At 43.6% G+C, this 19,729-nt stretch overlaps 4 protein-coding genes across 4 annotated transcripts; all 4 read left to right on the forward strand.

The window, feature by feature from the left end:
• Positions 1-114: 114 nt before the first annotated feature.
• Positions 115-1,406, forward strand: LOC136950944 (odorant receptor 131-2-like). The gene is made up of 3 exons (XM_067245480.1): positions 115-209; positions 423-567; positions 735-1,406. Exons 1-3 carry the CDS (start codon positions 151-153, stop codon positions 1,404-1,406), a joined length of 876 nt encoding a protein of 291 aa, XP_067101581.1. The 5' UTR covers positions 115-150.
• Positions 1,407-3,633: 2,227 nt separating this feature from the next.
• LOC136941019 (odorant receptor 131-2-like) lies at positions 3,634-9,868 on the forward strand. Its single transcript, XM_067233430.1, has 3 exons — positions 3,634-3,846; positions 3,966-4,655; positions 9,485-9,868. The coding sequence occupies exons 1-3, from the start codon at positions 3,634-3,636 to the stop codon at positions 9,866-9,868; spliced, it is 1,287 nt and encodes a 428-aa protein (XP_067089531.1).
• Positions 9,869-11,014: 1,146 nt separating this feature from the next.
• On the forward strand, positions 11,015-14,542 carry LOC136941104 (odorant receptor 131-2-like). The gene is made up of 3 exons (XM_067233547.1): positions 11,015-11,227; positions 11,350-12,039; positions 14,468-14,542. Exons 1-3 carry the CDS (start codon positions 11,015-11,017, stop codon positions 14,540-14,542), a joined length of 978 nt encoding a protein of 325 aa, XP_067089648.1.
• A 295-nt stretch (positions 14,543-14,837) lies between these two features.
• si:dkey-43k4.5 (potassium voltage-gated channel subfamily S member 2) lies at positions 14,838-18,474 on the forward strand. The gene is made up of 5 exons (XM_067233140.1): positions 14,838-15,143; positions 15,237-15,413; positions 15,613-15,819; positions 15,923-16,198; positions 17,332-18,474. The coding sequence occupies exons 1-5, from the start codon at positions 14,838-14,840 to the stop codon at positions 17,875-17,877; spliced, it is 1,512 nt and encodes a 503-aa protein (XP_067089241.1). The 3' UTR covers positions 17,878-18,474.
• The last annotated feature ends 1,255 nt before the right edge of the window (positions 18,475-19,729 follow it).

The following is a 19,729-nucleotide window of genomic DNA, read 5'->3' on the forward strand; positions in this document are numbered from 1 at the left end:
CCACATAATCTCTCGTTTCAGGGTGGTGAGATGATAAACGCTACCTTGAGCCCTCCACCCTTCACCACCAACCTCACCTCCCTGAATGGGGGTGCTGTAGGTGCACCCAAAGACAGCTTTGGTGCTGCGCTGACTAAGAACATCGTGGCCATGTTGGTGTGGCTGGCACTTAGTTTCATCAACGGCAGTATGGTCCACACCTTTCTCAGGCACTGCTGCTTCTCCTGTTCAGAGACACAGGGTGTTTGTGTTTGTTTGTGTGTGTGTGTGTGTGTGTGTGTAGATGTGTGTGCGCACTGTGTGTGTATGCAGGTAGCCAACCACTCTAGTTCAAATATTGTTTTTAAACATTTACTCAGACTACGATTGTTTGCTCAGCACAGGACCAAGAGTAACTGACAGTCTAAGCTGTCTTGTCACAGGCATTCGTTGTTCTTTGAGGATCCACGCTACATCATGTTCATCTACATGGTGGTCAACGACGCACTGCTGCTCACCCTGGTCACAACCCTCTACGTGGTCAGCTACATCTTCTTCAAGATTCACGCCTCCATCTGCTGCCTGCTGGTAAAGTGTGTTTCGATGTACAATGTGTGGGTGTATGTATGTATGTATGTGTGTGTGTGTGTGTGTGTGTGTGTGATGTCTGGGGGACCATCTGAGTGAGAGAATACCACAAGACTCATAGATTCTTACCATCTATCTCTTCTCTTCCATCCTCCTCTCCTCTCCAGGTGATGACAGCCGTGCTGACTACTCGCTCCACCCCCCTCATCCTGGCAGGCATGTCCCTGGAGCGTTACATCTCCATCTGCTTCCCACTGCACTACGGCCACATGTGCACCGTGCCTCGAACCATAGTCCTCATCATCTTCATCCTCGCTCTGACAGCGATTGTACCCCTGACGGACCTCTTCATCACCCTGGCCAAAGAGCGCCCCGGATTCTTCTACATCTCTATCTTCTGCGACCAATCTCTTCTCTTTCGTCACAGCTCCATTTACACTAAGAACCTGGTGTTCGACAGCCTGTACTTCTCATTTGTTGCCCTGACCCTGCTCTATACCTACTGCAAGATCATGCTGGCGGCGCGCGCTGCCTCCTCTGACCTGGTCTCTGTGAAGAAGGCCAGGAACACTGTGGCGCTCCATGGCGTGCAGCTGCTGCTATGCATGCTGGCCTTTGTAGTCCCTTCCATGCAAGCGCAGCTCATCGCGTTGTTCCCCCTGTACAGTCTAGAGATCCGCTATGTCAACTTTTTGTTGGTGTACATCATCCCACGCTTCCTAAGTCCTATGATTTACGGTTTTCGGGATGAGAAGTTCAGGAAGTACTGGGCCCGCCACCTGACCTGTCGAGGCGGGACCAGCCGTGTCAGGCCCAGCGTTCTCCTGAAGATAAAGTGATCCTGAACAATCCGTTTTCTGCCATTTACTAAAATAAAATATTTTACCAGGTTTCTGGTGCTAACTAAAAAGACAAACAAATAATTGACTTTATCCTGTACAAAACAATGCTGACTGTTACAGATTTTTCTAGTAACTACAGGTTGATGAAAAAGTGTAAATAATATACACAAACATCTGGGCCTTGTATTTAAGATTGCATTGTTGGCTTACACATTTATCTGTATTACCAGTGCTCGAAGTGGGCCGGTACTCACCGGTACGCAGTACCGGCACCTCTACAGTTTACTCTTAAGCGTACCGGCACCTTTTCTTGCGTGCCGGTACGCTAGATTCTAAAAAGTTATCTAGATAGCATCAGCTGATGCCTGAGTAAAACAGATTTTTCACTGCTGCTTTCAAACCTAGAAACTAAACGACTTTCGTTTGTAAGTAATTATGTTAGCCTGTCTTCAGAAAGGCACTAAAAGAACTCGTGTGCCAGAGCCAGACACGTCAACAGAGGTCCAAGTCCATCCAGAAACATCGGGTAGGCTACGAATCATGAGCTTCAAACTTGTTTAAATAAATACATACATGTATGTATGGCTGCGGGAACTAGGGGTTGCGTGCTGAGGGTGTTGCAGCACCCCCTGACAGCACAAGAATTTAAAATGATATGACCTTAAAATCCACCACCGCGGAATAGCCCCGCAGTAGCGGACTGGCCATCGGAAACACCGGGAGAAGAATAACGATGGAAAACCAGGATATGAAACGTAAGGGCGGGGCTGAAAAATAAAGAGAAAGAAATACATAACTTTCACTAGACAAGGTTTTACCAATTAAAAACGGCAATTTTTATGTTACACAAAGCTCAAAAAACTATTTTGCGCTCAAATAAAGGCCAAAAAAGTTGGCCTTTGAGTATCGAACTCCCGAACTAGCATCACATCAAACAGACTATGCATGCATTACAGGCAGCTGTGGTGGCGTATACGGGGGCCGGTTCTGGTGGGCTGGTCTGGATAAAAGTCCAGGGCCTATTTTTACTCCCAGTCCGTCCCTGCCGCCCAGGAACATTAAGCCACCCCCCTGATAAAATGTTCCCGAGGCTATGCATTTATGTTGTTAATAAATAGGCTAACAATAATTTGTTGTTGTACCAGCAATATCTCCAAGTTTTGTTTTTCACTGTAGAAATCTCAAATTTCATAATGATTTGCCAATGCAAGAGAGTACCGGCACCTTTTGTTCTCCACTTCAAGCACTGTGTATTACCAAGGTTGCAAACACCTTCACTACGTGGTTGCAGAAAAGCTTCTAAATATGCATCATAGGCCTGCAAATCTAAGATCATACCCAGTAATGGGAATTCGTTTTTGTAAATAAAATGATCATACACATGGATGTATAAACATCCATAAATTGAATATTCTTTTTATTGGTCTGATATCGATATCAAATTAAGGATTTTAGACATATGTAATATATACATATGTAAAATCCTTATGGAACTCCACATAATAATGAACCTTAACTTCAGAAACTAAGACTCTATTTCAGTTGATACATCATTACTACTATCAAAACAAGGCATCTCTCTCTCTCTCTGCCCATTTCAGCTGGTCCCTACAGACATTCTTCTCTCAGGTCTCATTCAGGGAGCAGCTATATAAACCTCTACCTTTTTGTTTTACCTGCTGGTCCCATAGACAGGGATAGGAAGGTTGTTAGCAGGGCGGACAGTCAGGCAGTCCGATCAGCCCAACAATCAGCTACTCAAACAGACACAGTTAGTGGGACCAGGTGTGTGTGACTGTGATCAGGTGTGTGTTTGTTCCTGCCCCGGCCTCCTGCACCGAGGTAAGGGTTGCTCTAACAGTGATCACAGTAAGAATATGTATACGCATCTACAGAATAATACATTATGACAACATTCTGTTTTTTCACCTGTGTTTGCCATTCACATTGAGGTGGGAAAGCGTTTTTTTTTCTTCTTTCAGTTTAGGACTGTATTGTGTTGTAATCTATTCTAGTTATAAGTTTCTGCTTAATTTCCTCAAGGTAAATGCATGTTGTATACATGATTGTTTTTCTGTGATTTTGAGTGATATGTACGGATCTGAAGAAAGTGCTCTAACAAGCTGTATTTCAATGTAATGTGTATGTGGGTGTCTGTCTGTGTGTGTTTGTGTGTGAGAGAGAGAGAGTGTGAGAGTGTGCAGTGAGACCAATCACAGATGCTATGAACTCCACTACCAGACTGGATGATTTCAACAATGCCTTCATCAAGAACTTTATCAGTTGCTTTCTGGGTGTCCTCATCAACACCATCAACGGTTTCTTCGTGTACATCTTCTTCCGGAATGCCACATTCCAGCGTGACCCGCGTTATATTCTCTATGTACACCTGGTACTCAACGACATCCTCATGCTGACCATCGCGGTGTTTCTACAGGTCAGCATGGGGTCACTATGATTCAGTCGAGTTTGCTCAGGGAGCGAGTCTAAAAATGTGCACCGAGTGCAAAAGATGTCATTGAATCGAACGTTAACTTGTTTCTTATTGTGATGCAGATCCTGTCGTACCTCGTCCCCTTTATCAACCTATCCTTCTGCTGCTTTCTTGTGCTTCTGGCGGTGACGACCGATCGGAACAGCCCGTTCAACCTGGCGGGCATGGCGGTGGAGCGCTACATCGCCGTGTGCCGCCCACTCCACCACGCCCAGATCTGCACGGTCCGCCGCACCTATGTTCTGATCGGCCTGATCTGGTGTGTCTCCCTGTTTCCCAGTCTCAGCGACATTGTCCTCCTGCTCGTCACACAGCCTCTTGCCATCTTCTCCTCTCGGGTTCGGTGCCACGTAGCCGCCGTGAACTACACGCCGTACCACCAAGGCCAATCCGTGGCCGTCCAGGTCATTAACCTGTCCTTTGTCTTCCTAACGCTGATCGTCACCTACCTCAACGTCATGTTTGCTGCTAGGAGGGCCACCACAGACCAGGCCTCCGCCATGAAGGCCCGCAACACCATCCTGCTCCACGCACTCCAACTCCTGATCTGTATGCTGGCCTACTTCACCCCGCTCACCAACATGGTCCTTCTCTACGCCTTCCCCCAGCAACGCACCACCATCCTGTTCACCAACTTCCTGTTCACCAGCATCCTGCCTCGCCTCCTCAGCCCACTCATCTATGGGGTCAGGGACCAGAAGATGCTGAACTGCATCAAAGTTTCCCTGTCTTGCAGACAAACTACTGCAAGGGTCAGGCCCAATGCTGCTCAAAGGAAAAGTAACAGTTTTAAGGGTGCAAGGAGAAAGCTAGAGTTATGTGGGGCAGGGGGTATAGATAAAGTTTGAAAACGCATTTTTGAAAGAATAACAATAAAGATACACAGCTCATACAACAGAATATCCCATCATTGTCAGGCCAGTAGGTGCTCGAGAGAATACCTTCTTGTAAGAGAAGGGTAATGTGCAGACATGGCCAGCACTATTCATTACTGGGACTGCGCAGTAAGATATGGACAGCTATTTGCAGCTGACCTTATTCATAATCACATATTTGTCATGGTAAAGTGTAGGTGCAGGGGAGGAATTTGAACACTAGATGTAGCACTTGTCAAGGACAAACACACAAAATATTTTCATTGGTGTATGTTAAGAGTCAATGGGTTTGTAAATTAAGCTATTGTACTAATCCAGAATGACGACTTCAACACAAGGTTAAGCACTTACGCTCATCGTGCATTCAAGCACCCAGTTTAAGTTGACTACGAATGGAAAAGACTGGCAGATCGTCATTATCAATTATATTGCTACACCACACTTACAGTTTTTCTCTATTGGTTACACACATTTTTTGAATGCATACCTCATACTCTCAGAACTCTACACACAAATCAAAAAAACACACAAAATGGGCAAAACCCCTCACTTCTCCTGCAAAATTAAACTTAACATTCAAAACAATGTTATTTAATCTCAAAATGCTATTTTGTTTTCAAATGACAAACACAAACCATCATATGAATAGACATTTATAAGAACCATTTGAACACTGATGCGCTCAATGTAAAACACTATGATGAATGGAAAACACTTCTTCTTCATTCATCATAGTGAGTTAGGCCTTTTTTTGTTCAGTGTTACACTTACTACAGACAGTACATACATAAGTGTGTTGTTAAATATTTGAAAGTATTGTTTTTATACTCAGAACACAGAAATACACGGTAACACATATATTTTACGTATTTTTCCCAGAAAAACTATGTACACAGCGTACATCCCAACCAACACAAAGTTGCACATACAGTGGTCTACATACAAAACAACAGAATAATGTACTGTATAGTGTATACAGTTACATTATTATTATTTTTCTTTGTATTTGCCGTAATGTTATGGCGTTATTTTCTAGGACCATGTTCATGATTTCAGTTTCCTGTTCAGGAGACAGAAGACGTTCCCGACCACCTTGTGTTGATAATCTTTCAGTTCTGCCAAACAAATAGTAAAATATTGTAAATACTGTGTAGGAATACAAAGTTGGAATACATTTTCCAAATACTTGAAACATACTTTATTTTTACAGTCATACAGAACAGTCCACAGGCAATACTGTACTACTGTACTCGTTGAGTACTGTATTGATATGCAGTAGGCCTACTGCAATTTTGTAGTGAGAGTAGATTTCTTACCTATTTTCATTTAGGAAAGTCCGGATGATGGATGCTACAGTGTACCTGCTCAAATTTGGCTGTACTCTTTGCCCAGCCTCCCTCATTGTTAGACCATGGTTGACCACATGGTCAACCAAAGCGGCTCGGATCTCATCAGAGATTATGGTCCTTGGCCTTCCTCATCCTCGTCTTCCCCGTCCTCCTCCTCTTACTCTCACTCCTCTGCCTCTGTTTCCAATGTTGGCATCCATTGCTCAAAAACAGAAGAGGTCACCTGTTGACCTTTTATGCTAAAGCTCTGATTGCTAAAACTGTGTGACAGGTGTTTGTCCATGCGATGAGTCAGTGTGCGTATTTGAATGGCAGTGTGTTCCTTGTGAAAACAAAAGATTTTCTTCATGAAAATTGTGCCAAATGCAGAGAATTGTGTGTAGTGTTTTGAAAAAAGTGTGTTTTAGAACTGCAATTTGAGTGTAAAGCAGGAATTGTGCTTGTAGTTTAGCAGAATTGGTTCATGGGGTTGGTGCATGAGTTACATGTTGTGGTCATTGTGTCTCAAGTACCAGTATTTGTGTGTAAACAATTGAGAAAAACTGTAATTGTTTCTTTGTTTTCTGTAAATGGACAATAAACGGACAAAAACTAAGGCTTTCTACTAAGGCTGCTCTTTTTATCTGATCTATTAAAGTTGTGCAACATAAATAGACCTTCTTGTGGAAATGTCATAATTACCATTCTCGGTCCTTGATGTTGAGAACTTTTTTTACAGATTGGATTTCAGAGCAAGGCAAGTTGGGGAGAGATAAATTCGTCACGAACCGAAGAGTGGCGTAGAATGCCGATGAACCTCTCCTTGATTGTACAGACTATGGGGCGCCGTTTGTAAAAGGTTGCACGTCCGTTATTCCTGCTCAGTTTTCGCACATTTAGCACAAATAAATGCATCAGAATTTTCAACTGTCACTTTTTTAAACATTTAGGGAGAAATTCATCTAAATAAATGTCATAACTTATTTAGAGCAATGTTCTGCAGTATGCAAAATAATGAAATAATATTTTATAATGTAAATGTTAAATGTAAATGTTAAATGTTAAATGTAAATGTTAAATGTAAATGTAAATGTAAATGTTAAATGTTAAATCTAAATGTTAAATCTAAATGTGTTAAATTCACACATTTAGCATAAATCCACACATTTAGCTAGCCACGCCCCAAAGAATTTATGCTAAATGTGTGAATTTATGCTAAATGTGTGAATTTATGCTAAATGTGTGAATTTATGCTAAATGTGTGAATTTAACACATTTAGATTTAACATTTAGATTTAACATTTAGATTTAACATTTAACGTTTAACATTTACCATTTACATTTACATTTAACATTTACATTTAACATTTAACATTTAACATTTAACATTTAACATTTACATTTACATTAAACATTTACATTAAACATTTACATTTAACATTTACATTTAACATTTACATTAAATGTAACAGTTCTATAAAATATTATTTTATTATTTTGCATACTGCAGAACATTGCTCTAAATAAGTTATGACATGTATTTAGATGAATTTCTCCCTAAATGTTTAAAAAAGAGACCGTTGAAAATTCTGATGCATTTATTTGTGCTAAATGTGCGAAAACATGAGCAGGAATAAAGGACGTGCAACCTTTTACAAACGGCGCCCCATACTCTGTACAATCAAGAAGAGGTTCATCGGCATTCTACGCCACTCTTCGGTTCGTGACGAATTTATCTCTCCTCAACTAACAACTGTTAGTGTTTCCTAACCACCCCCACCCACACCCCCACCCAGGTGGGGGGGAGGGGTGGGGGTGTGGGTGGGGGTGGTTAGGAAACACTAACAGTTGTTCACAACATACCACCCTGACATACTAACACAGTAACACAGGTAGTGATGCTGTCCAGACACTTCCAGGGATCTACATTCCACAGCGGGTTGGCAAAGCAAACTACAGCACCGTACTGTAGGGTTTAAATTCATAGGGCAGGTTATGCTAATAAAAAGAATCTGAAAAGCTCTGAAAACCCATAAAAACCCTTTTGGTTGTTTACCTTTTAAGAACTAAAATAGTTCAAGTAAATTAGTTTGCTTTTCTTGTCAGCTTTGTTTGATACATTTTATGTGCTCGAAACTAATTTGTGAAAACTGTTATGTACCGGTATATGTCCTGCCACTGATGGGGACACTTTATACTGCTACAGTGCTCTGAGAATAGCTCATACTTCTATATCACAAAACATAGCATGGATCATGGATGTTCACTTATCAATGTCTACTATGGCTTTCTCATACACAAGATACATGTACAATATAAGTAACTTGTCTTACCTCACTACTGTAATCAACTCTTACTTAGGTACTTAGGAACGGTTCGCTTGACCCGATGTTAGTTTCCTCAAGGATCACAATGACTCTTGCTTAGAGACTTGTTGCTCTTGTGGTTAGTGGTAACTGATTTAAATTTTTGTTCTCGCTGTGATATATTGTTTTATTACTGTTGCTTGCTTTTTTCCACAGGTACACTTGCACTTATTCATGTTGTTTAATTGTAACTTGTTTAACTACATGCTCTTATGGTTCTTCCCTTTGGCACTTACTTTGGTTGTTCACAATGTGTGCTTCATGTTTTGGCTACTCGCGATGTTTTTTGGCTATCTTGTTGTTATGATCAGTGACCTATGCACTTTGTAAAGCTCTCTCTTGGAAGTCGCTTTGGATAAAAGCGTCTGCTAAATGAATAAATGTAAATCTAAATGTAACTCTAAAGTATCATATCACAAAATATCATGTATCTGCATTGGATATTTTTTCACCCAACTTTCAATAAGGACTTCTGCCTTGATTGAGTCCGATTCAAACTTGGAGTGCACCTGTATTTCATAAAGTACGCTAAGTGCATTTAGGTGAACAGCTGTTCCGACTATGAAATGGTGTGCTTACATGGTATCTGTTTTAAGCCAAGTGTATAGGAGTGTGTTACATAATTGATGGGGGATCTAGGAAGGCTTAGTTCTTCTCTGGTATCTCTGCGGAGACTCCCAGAAGAGCAGAGAATTACAGGACGCTATATTCGATCCCAGCCCGACCTCTACTGTCCCGCAATGTCGATATCTGTCTGAGAATGTCTATTTGAAGTAAATGCACTTGAAGTTCACTGTCATTTTATACTACAAAGAAACTGCGGTAGATAAATGAGCCTAGCCGGTCTTTCACTTGCAAAGCCTGAAAAGATTATTCCTCAGTCATAGTATTCCACCTATATATGCTTCTTTAGAAACCCCTAGTCCTTTATATCATGCCTTGCTCTCCATAACCTGTTATACTCTGTCCCAACAACAGTGTTCCTCTATCCTCCATTTTGTGTCCTGTGCAGCACAGTTACCGTGAGGTGGGCATCCTACTGCTGTACCTGGCAGTAGGCGTGTCGGTGTTCTCGGGGATGGCGTACACCGCAGAGTACGAGGAAGACGTCGGCCTCGACACCATACCAGCCTGCTGGTGGTGGGGCACCGTCTCCATGACGACCATGGGGTACGGGGACGTTGTGCCGGTGACGGTGGCAGGCAAACTGGCAGCAGGCGGCTGCATTCTGGGGGGCACCCTGGTGGTGGCGCTGCCCATCACCATCATCTTCAACAAGTTCTCCCACTTCTACCGCAAGCAGAAGGCCCTGGAAGCTTCCGTAAGGAACAATAATAATCCTATTTTTACTCCCAGTCCGTCCCTGCCGCCCCGGAACATTAAGCCACCCCCCTGATAAAATGTTCCTGAGGCTATGCATTTTTGTTGTTAATAAATAGGCTAACAATAATTTGTTGTTGTACCAGCAATATCTCCAAGTTTTGTTTTTCACTGTAGAAATCTCAAATTTCATAATGATTTGCCAATGCAAGAGAGTACCGGCACCTTTTGTTCTCCACTTCAAGCACTGTGTATTACCAAGGTTGCAAACACCTTCACTAAGTGGTTGCAGAAAAGCTTCTAAATATGCATCATAGGCCTGCAAATCTAAGATCATACCCAGTAATGGAAATTCGTTTTTGTAAATAAAATGATCATACACATGGATGTATAAACATCCATAAATTGAATATTCTTTTTATTGGTCTGATATCGATATCAAATTAAGGATTTTAGACATATGTAATATATACATATGTAAAATCCTTATGGAACTCCACATAATAATGAACCTTAACTTCAGAAACTAAGACTCTATTTCAGTTGATACATCATTACTACTATCAAAACAAGGCATCTCTCTCTCTCTCTGCCCATTTCAGCTGGTCCCTACAGACATTCTTCTCTCAGGTCTCATTCAGGGAGCAGCTATATAAACCTCTACCTTTTTGTTTTACCTGCTGGTCCCATAGACAGGGATAGGAAGGTTGTTAGCAGGGCGGACAGTCAGGCAGTCCGATCAGCCCAACAATCAGCTACTCAAACAGACACAGTTAGTGGGACCAGGTGTGTGTGACTGTGATCAGGTGTGTGTTTGTTCCTGCCCCGGCCTCCTGCACCGAGGTAGGGGTTGCTCTAACAGTGATCACAGTAAGAATATGTGTACGCATCTACAGAATAATACATTATGACAACATTCTGTTTTTTCACCTGTGTTTGCCATTCACATTGAGGTGGGAAAGCGTTTTTTTTTCTTCTTTCAGTTTAGGACTGTATTGTGTTGTAATCTATTCTAGTTATAAGTTTCTGCTTAATTTCCTCAAGGTAAATTCATGTTGTATACATGATTGTTTTTCTGTGATTGTGAGTGATAGGTACGGATCCGAAGAAAGTGATCTAACAAGCTGTATTTCAATGTAATGTAATGTGTGTGTGTGTGTGTGTGTGTATGTGAGAGAGAGAGAGAGTGTGAGAGTGTGCAGTGAGACCAATCACAGATGCTATGAACTCCACTACCAGACTGGATGATTTCAACAATGCCTTCATCAAGAACTTCATCAGTTGCTTTCTGGGTGTCCTCATCAACACCATCAACGGTTTCTTCGTGTACATCTTCTTCCGGAATGCCACATTCCAGCTTGACCCGCGTTATATTCTCTATATACACCTGGTACTCAACGACATCCTCATGCTGACCATCGCGGTGTTTCTACAGGTCAGCATGGGGTCACTATGATTCAGTCGAGTTTGCTCAGGGAGCGAGTCTAAAAATGTGCACCGAGTGCAAAAGATGTCATTGAATCGATGAACGTTAACTTGTTTCTTATTGTGATGCAGATCCTGGCGTACCTCGTCCCCTTTGTCAACCTATCCTTCTGCTGCTTTCTTGTGCTTCTGGCGGTGACGACCGATCGGAACAGCCCGTTCAACCTGGCGGGCATGGCGGTGGAGCGTTACATCGCCGTGTGCCGGCCGCTCCACCACGCCCAGATCTGCACGGTCCGCCGCACCTATGTTCTGATCGGCCTGATCTGGTGTGTCTCCCTGGTTCCCAGTCTCAGCGACATCGTCCTCCTGCTCGTCACACAGCCTCTTGCCATCTTCTCCTCTCGGGTTCGGTGCCACGTAGCCGCCGTGAACTACACGCCGTACCACCAAGGCCAATCCGTGGCCGTCCAGGTCATTAACCTGTCCTTTGTCTTCCTAACGCTGATCGTCACCTACCTCAACGTCATGTTTGCTGCTAGGAGGGCCACCACAGACCAGGCCTCCGCCATGAAGGCCCGCAACACCATCCTGCTCCACGCACTCCAACTCCTGATCTGTATGCTGGCCTACTTCACCCCGCTCACCAACATGGTCCTTCTCTACGCCTTCCCCCAGCAACGCACCACCATCCTGTTCACCAACTTCCTGTTCACCAGCATCCTGCCTCGCCTCCTCAGCCCACTCATCTATGGGGTCAGGGACCAGAAGATGCTGAACTGCATCAAAGTTTCCCTGTCTTGCAGACAAACTACTGCAAGGGTCAGGCCCAATGCTGCTCAAAGGAAAAGTAACAGTTTTAAGGGTGCAAGGAGAAAGCTAGAGTTATGTGGGGCAGGGGGTATAGATAAAGTTTGAAAAAGCATTTTTGAAAGAATAACAATAAAGATACACAGCTCATACAACAGAATATCCCATCATTGTCAGGCCAGTAGGTGCTCGAGAGAATACCTTCTTGTAAGAGAAGGGTAATGTGCAGACATGGCCAGCACTATTCATTACTGGGACTGCGCAGTAAGATATGGACAGCTATTTGCAGCTGACCTTATTCATAATCACATATTTGTCATGGTAAAGTGTAGGTGCAGTGGAGGAATTTGAACACTAGATGTAGCACTTGTCAAGGACAAACACACAAAATATTATCATTGGTGTATGTTAAGAGTCAATGGGTTTGTAAATTAAGCTATTGTACTAATCCAGAATGACGACTTCAACACAAGGTTAAGCATTTACGCTCATCGTGCATTCAAGCACCCGTTTAAGTTGACTACGAATTGAAAAGACTGGTAGATCGGCATTATCAATTATATTGCTACACCACACTTAATTGTTTCTTTGTGTTCTGTAAATGGACAATAAACGGACAAAAACTAAGGCTTTCTACGGCTGCTCTTTTTATCTGATCTATTAAAGTTGTGCAACATAAATAGACCTTCTTGTGGAAATGTCATAATTACCATTCTCGGTCCTTGATGTTGAGAACTTTTTTTACAGATTGGATTTCAGAGCAAGGCAAGTTGGGGAGAGATAAGTTCGTCACGAACCGAAGAGTGGCGTAGAATGCCGATTAACCTCTTCTTGATTGTACAGACAAGCCCGAAATCACAGCGGGGAATGGGGCACTGATGGTAGGCTGTCAAGAACGTGACGGAGCCGGGAGCAAGGTGAACTACTAATATAAAATAGAATTACGAAAGCCTAACGGAAATCTAACAATTTGCGTAGACTGGGATAGGCTGCCTAAGTGAGATATTTAGAGGATTAGGTGCCGACTTTTTTTGAAGTTTACAAAATGATATGGCTTCTACTGGATGTTTAATAATGATAAACTTGACTAACCCTAACCCTTGATATTAAACAATGGGATAGAAGCAGACCTTTTGTCCATGATGCAACCCAGGTTAAGGTAAAGAAGTGCACTTAACTTTAAGGTAGGTCTCCTTTAAATTATCTAATGTTTGTAAAGAAAACAAAGTTTGATTCATTTATACCAATAGTTTAAGGTTTAAGACTGTTTGACATCCAGGGATTTTGACATGTTTAGCCACTTAGTTGTTTCTGAATGAATTCATTTGAATTTGATTTGATTTAGATTGGAGGGCTGCTCTTTTCCTCTGAATAATACATCAACTGATTGTCTGTCTGCGTTTAGTAGCCAATTCCCTTGGGAGTTCTGTGTACAGATACCTCATCTTAATATGATTTATCTGAGAGAATCCTTGGAACATAAACGTCCAGAGGTCACAATTTTGGCTACCCTATATAAAAAACATGTAAGCCTGGTTAATTACATTCCTCCTAGTAGTAGGGCTATGCTGTGCCGCTGGTAGGCTACACCCCCGTCACAAACGGCTACACCTGGACATGCACGTTGCTGGCCAAGTTCTTGCTAAGGTAGCCAAATAGCCTACGGGCCTGTATCAATAGCTTCATTTAAAGCACAGGCTTAAACCACTTGATCATCGTTTCGTCAACTGTTTAGAAACTGCTAGGGAATTAACCCCTGTAGGACTGGGCTCCGGTGGTAACTCCACGGTGCATGTTTAGGCTACGCTTACATCCATCATTGGCTGTGTTCATAAGCTAGACAATATCTTGGAAGAAAACACAAAGGACGTCTCTAGGGATTTTCTGTATACTCGATGTCAAACATCTACGCATGAGGATGAATTATCACCCTCACTTGTGTAAAAAAGGGCGGCAAGGAAGGGGAGGGGACCCCTGTGTGAGAGCACCCGATCAATGACACAGGTGTTTACAGTAAGGTTTATGATCAGCAGCATAAGAGAGAGAGAGAGACAGAGACAAAGAGTGAGGGAAGTACATACCTACCTTCACCACCAGGTGGTCTATTTCATATGACACCTGCCACAATAAATCAGGTGTCCACAGGAAGAGAAAAGTAATAATGTCCACAGGTCAAAAGTGTAATCCACTAACCGCCCACCCACCTGAGGTAAAAATGGTACTGCAAGCCACCTCATCTCACTCTCCCTTTCCTCAAAGCGTGTGATATGCTATTGGTTTGATGGATGTGGCCACAGGAAGGTGAACTGGCCTGCATTTTCTTTCCAAACTAGGCACCAGAGAGAACAGGATCTCTACATTTTATGAGGCTTTTAGCTCAAGGGTAGTGAGACGGGTGAGCTTATAAAAGTGGTCTGTGTAAAGTGTGCTGTGTCAGCAGTCCGAGAGTGTGTTTAATCTGTTTAGCTTCAGTCTGCAGAGACTACTGGATCATTACATAAACTTTGAGGCATAGATGCTAATTCCCCATATTGTCCAATAAAATGCAATTACTGTACCATTATCAAAATGCACATAGGTTACCTTAGCTGAGAAAACCATGCTAGATTATACGAGTGGGAGGGATAGATAACTGTTTTATTTCCTTGAGTAGGCATTTTTTTCTTTGTGTGTGTGTGTATGTGTGTGTGTGAGAGAGAGAGAGAGAGAGAGAGAGAGAGAGAGAGAGAGAGAGAAGAGAGAGAGCTTTAGGGGGCCATAAGACTACGCAGGGTGTCTCTGTGTGTATTCCAGTGAAGGAGGGGGCCGGCATGGTGCAAGAGAGCTTCCCCGGCTGGGTCCAGGACCCCGAGGACCCCCTGGTGCATGTCAACGTGGGCGGACTGAAGCGCAGCCTGTGCTCCAGCACGCTGCGGAAGTTTCCAGACACGCGCCTGGGCCGCCTGCTGGCCTGTGAGTCGGAAGAGGCCATCCTGCAGGTGTGCGACGACTACGACGTTCAGCAGAGGGAGTTCTACTTCGACCGGAACCCGGGTCTGTTCCCCTACGTTCTCCACTTTTACCAGACGGGCAAGCTTCACATCATGGAGGAGCTCTGTGTCTTCTCCTTCAGCCAGGTGGGGATGGAAAGGAGAGAGACAAGGAGGGAGGGATTGGGAAGGGATGTAAGCAAGTCGATTTTGTAACAAATAGATTCCTCTTTTCTCTAGGAGATAGAGTACTGGGGCATCAATGAGTATTTTCTGGACAGCTGCTGCAGTTACCGTTACCATGACCGCAAGCTGGAGAGCCGCCATCGCAGCTGGGATGAGGATAGTGAGGTGAGCAGCGTGGACACGTCCGTGGATGAGATCTCAGACCTCAACAGAGACATGCTCCACTTCCAGGTGAGCGGGGTAGGGGTGGGGGTGGGGAGGGGCGTAGGGGGGGGGGGGGGGGGGGGGGGCGAATATCCATTCAAAGTTTCGAAAAGCTGTGTTCAGTTTTCAAAACAGTTCAATAAAACCCTGTTGGTTCTTGGTCTACCTGCCTTGCCCCCCCCCCCCCCCCCCCCTCCTCTGCCCCGCCGTGCCGTCCCTGTCCTAGGATGTGCGCTGTGGCCAAATGAAGAAGTGCCTTTGGCTTACTCTGGAGAACCCTGGCTACTCCATCCCCTCCAAGCTCTTTAGTCTGCTGTCCATCTGCGTGGTGCTCACCTCCATCTCCACCATGTGTATCAACAGCATTCCAGAGTACCAGAACTTTGACGCAGACGGCAAGCTTCTGGATGACCCCACCATGCAGACCCTGGAGGTCAGTCAGTAATCTACCTATGTATGTATCTATGTATGCTTCTGTCTGTCTGTACATCTACGGATGTTCTTTTCAAAACTCACGTTTTACAGTAATATGACAGGTGTTGTGCACCTGCTGGTTCACTGCCGAGGTGGTCACACGCATGTTCCTGGCGCCCAACCGCCGTAAGTTCTTCCGCCACCCGCTGAACATGATTGACATTGTGTCCGTGGTGCCCATCTACATCACGCTGGTGTTCGACCTGGCGGCGGGGGGCGATTCGGAGCTGGGAGAGCTGGGACGGCTGGTGCAGGTGCTGAGACTGATGAGGGTTTTCAGGGTGTTGAAGCTGGCCAGACACTCCACGGGCCTGCGCTCCCTGGGCGCTACGCTACGGGTAGGAAACACTAACAGTTGTTCACAACATACCACCCTGACATACTAACACAGTAACACAGGTAGTGATGCTGTCCAGACACTTCCAGGGATCTACATTCCACAGCGGGTTGGCAAAGCAAACTACAGCACCGTACTGTAGGGTTTAAATTCATAGGGCAGGTTATGCTAATAAAAAGAATCTGAAAAGCTCTGAAAACCCATAAAAACCCTTTTGGTTGTTTACCTTTTAAGAACTAAAATAGTTCAAGTAAATTAGTTTGCTTTTCTTGTCAGCTTTGTTTGATACATTTTATGTGCTCGAAACTAATTTGTGAAAACTGTTATGTACCGGTATATGTCCTGCCACTGATGGGGACACTTTATACTGCTACAGTGCTCTGAGAATAGCTCATACTTCTATATCACAAAACATAGCATGGATCATGGATGTTCACTTATCAATGTCTACTATGGCTTTCTCATACACAAGATACATGTACAATATAAGTAACTTGTCTTACCTCACTACTGTAATCAACTCTAAAGTATCATATCACAAAATATCATGTATCTGCATTGGATATTTTTTCACCCAACTTTCAATAAGGACTTCTGCCTTGATTGAGTCCGATTCAAACTTGGAGTGCACCTGTATTTCATAAAGTACGCTAAGTGAATTTAGGTGAACAGCTGTTCCGACTATGAAATGGTGTGCTTACATGGTATCTGTTTTAAGCCAAGTGTATAGGAGTGTGTTACATAATTGATGGGGGATCTAGGAAGGCTTAGTTCTTCTCTGGTATCTCTGCGGAGACTCCCAGAAGAGCAGAGAATTACAGGACGCTATATTCGATCCCAGCCCGACCTCTACTGTCCCGCAATGTCGATATCTGTCTGAGAATGTCTATTTGAAGTAAATGCACTTGAAGTTCACTGTCATTTTATACTACAAAGAAACTGCGGTAGATAAATGAGCCTAGCCGGTCTTTCACTTGCAAAGCCTGAAAGGATTATTCCTCAGTCATAGTATTCCACCTATATATGCTTCTTTAGAAACCCCTAGTCCTTTATATCATGCCTTGCTCTCCATAACCTGTTATACTCTGTCCCAACAACAGTGTTCCTCTATCCTCCATTTTGTGTCCTGTGCAGCACAGTTACCGTGAGGTGGGCATCCTACTGCTGTACCTGGCAGTAGGCGTGTCGGTGTTCTCGGGGATGGCGTACACCGCAGAGTACGAGGAAGACGTCGGCCTCGACACCATACCAGCCTGCTGGTGGTGGGGCACCGTCTCCATGACGACCGTGGGGTACGGGGACGTTGTGCCGGTGACGGTGGCAGGCAAACTGGCAGCAGGCGGCTGCATTCTGGGGGGCACCCTGGTGGTGGCGCTGCCCATCACCATCATCTTCAACAAGTTCTCCCACTTCTACCGCAAGCAGAAGGCCCTGGAAGCTTCCGTAAGGAACAATAACAGGAAGAGGATCAGGGTCAGGTGTGACAAGCATGATGAAGAGGAGGACGACAATGACGAGGAAGAAGAGGAGGGTGATGAGGGGTCTGATGGGGATAGCCGGTGTTTAGATGAGGAGGAGGAGGAAGTGGAGGATGAGGAGGAGGAGGGAGGGGTGGTAAACTATAGTTATGTGCACTATCCTTCAACTCTGGACAGGAAGAAGGATGTGTATCAACTCTGAGTGTCTCTTTGTACTAGCATTGGGTTGGGAGAGATATGACTACTAAGGTAGTGGCACAGTGGACATAAGCTAAAGTAATAAGCATACTAATAATGCATTGATCTCTTTTTCATCTTTCCAAGCATCCCAAAACTTTTACAGTCAACAGTTTATAAACTGTAAAAACCTTTTTGCATCACTTATCTTACAAAGTGATACGGTACCTGCAGCATTGTGCTGGTGTTCATGTCTGTGTGCATCAACAAAGTGACTTTACAGTATAGCAGTGGTGATCTGCAGAAAACAAGCATGCTTGTTGCTAGTTGAGTAGGGATGTGTAGTAGCCCAGGAGACAACGGCCCAAATGAGAACGCACAGCTCAGAGGATTCTTCTTTCTTACACTGGTAAATGTTGCTGCTTGGCATGTGGAAAGTCAGAGAAAAGAAAGATTATACTGTTGAGCATTGTCTTGCTTTTATGTCAATATAAAACTGGCTAGCAGTAGGTTGTAGTATAGAAGACAAAGGATTCCCTTAAACAACATTTACAGTTGTTTAAGGGAACTCTACCTCTGCTGTAATTCATGTAAAAGTAGCTAAGTAGCTTTGTACATAGTGTATACTATGTACAAAGGGAGTCAGATGGCTGAGCGGTGAGGGAGTCGGGCTAGTAATCTGAAGGTTGCCAGTTCGATTCCCAGCCGTGCCAAATGATGTTGTGTCCTTGGGCAAGTCACTTCACCCTACTTGCCTCGGGGAGAATGTCCCTGTACTTACTGTAAGACGCTCTGGATAAGAGTGTCTGCTAAATGACTAAATGTAATGTAAATGTATACTGTAGGCTAGCAAGCCTGTAAGACAACAACAAAAGAATGATCTATCACTTGAATGATCCTTCCAGCCTGTCAGATATCTTCCTTGGAGAAGCCCGTCTGCTCCAGCAGCACTGAGCACACACTTCTCCTCTTTCACATCCACTCTACCATAAGATCAAGAACTTCTGACTTCTTGCTGATTATGTTGCAAAATAATAGTAGTGGGGCTTATAGAACACGTATTTGAAACTATAAGAAAAATGAAACCTGATGCAACCAGAGTTGGAATCCATTTCATTTCAGTTGCACCAGTTCAGAAATCAAAAAACATTTGTATTTTGTGAAACAACTGCCTGATAAGATGTTTTTTTCCCCATCATTGAACCTTAATTCTGACGTAATCCCAGTTCCTGAGCTGCAGGGTGACTGCTCTCAGACGGACCCGGGAAAACAGGCCGCCCTGAACGACCTGTCCTATGCATTAGATGAAACTCAAGCTGATGTGGAACGCTTAGCGATTCACTCACAGATTTCATCGTAGGAGTACTACAGGCTCCTCAAAGTGACAGACCTAAGGAAAATACAAGGATGTTTTTGACGTAATTGAGGGTCGTTTGATCAAATGTAAAGTCCTCAATGTCTGTCTTTTAAAGGGTTTAACTACATGAACATAGCTAATCGAAACATCATGAAATTGTAATGAAAAATAAATTTGCAAACTGTGTTGCACAAAATACACTGTAATCAAGTAAAGCTAAGGTCTACTGTGGAGCAGTTTGTAGCCTCCTCTGCATGTCCACTGCCCTCATCTCACCCTCCTGTTGATACAGGCCATGAATGTCTGTGAGAAAACACTACAGTATACATTTGGCCACCAAGAGCAGAATAAGATCAGATGTGCTTATTTAATGTCAAGTTGTATTTGGACTAAACCAAACCTCAATACATGTTGAAGGAGATCAGATTCATAGAATGACCCGATTAAAAATTAATCCATGCTATTTTGGTCAATATCAGAGAAGACAGCACAAAGATATCAAAGTTGGAAAGAGTCCAGA

The sequence above is a fragment of the Osmerus mordax genome, chromosome 1 (assembly GCF_038355195.1).
Source record: "Osmerus mordax isolate fOsmMor3 chromosome 1, fOsmMor3.pri, whole genome shotgun sequence".
In the NCBI taxonomy this organism is placed as follows: Eukaryota; Metazoa; Chordata; class Actinopteri; order Osmeriformes; family Osmeridae; genus Osmerus; species Osmerus mordax.

Coding starts and splice junctions, on each gene's coding strand:
- LOC136950944 (XM_067245480.1), top strand. CDS start 151: ATGTTGGTGTGGCTGGCACTTAGTTTCATCAACGGCAGTATGGTCCAC. Junction 210..422: donor ATGGTCCACACCTTTCTCAG/GCACTGCTGCTT, acceptor GTCTTGTCACAG/GCATTCGTTGTTCTTTGAGG. Junction 568..734: donor CCTCCATCTGCTGCCTGCTG/GTAAAGTGTGTT, acceptor TCTCCTCTCCAG/GTGATGACAGCCGTGCTGAC.
- LOC136941019 (XM_067233430.1), top strand. CDS start 3,634: ATGAACTCCACTACCAGACTGGATGATTTCAACAATGCCTTCATCAAG. Junction 3,847..3,965: donor CCATCGCGGTGTTTCTACAG/GTCAGCATGGGG, acceptor ATTGTGATGCAG/ATCCTGTCGTACCTCGTCCC. Junction 4,656..9,484: donor GCAGACAAACTACTGCAAGG/GTCAGGCCCAAT, acceptor TGTCCTGTGCAG/CACAGTTACCGTGAGGTGGG.
- LOC136941104 (XM_067233547.1), top strand. CDS start 11,015: ATGAACTCCACTACCAGACTGGATGATTTCAACAATGCCTTCATCAAG. Junction 11,228..11,349: donor CCATCGCGGTGTTTCTACAG/GTCAGCATGGGG, acceptor ATTGTGATGCAG/ATCCTGGCGTACCTCGTCCC. Junction 12,040..14,467: donor GCAGACAAACTACTGCAAGG/GTCAGGCCCAAT, acceptor CTGTGTCAGCAG/TCCGAGAGTGTGTTTAATCT.
- si:dkey-43k4.5 (XM_067233140.1), top strand. CDS start 14,838: ATGGTGCAAGAGAGCTTCCCCGGCTGGGTCCAGGACCCCGAGGACCCC. Junction 15,414..15,612: donor GAGACATGCTCCACTTCCAG/GTGAGCGGGGTA, acceptor TCCCTGTCCTAG/GATGTGCGCTGTGGCCAAAT. Junction 16,199..17,331: donor CCCTGGGCGCTACGCTACGG/GTAGGAAACACT, acceptor TGTCCTGTGCAG/CACAGTTACCGTGAGGTGGG.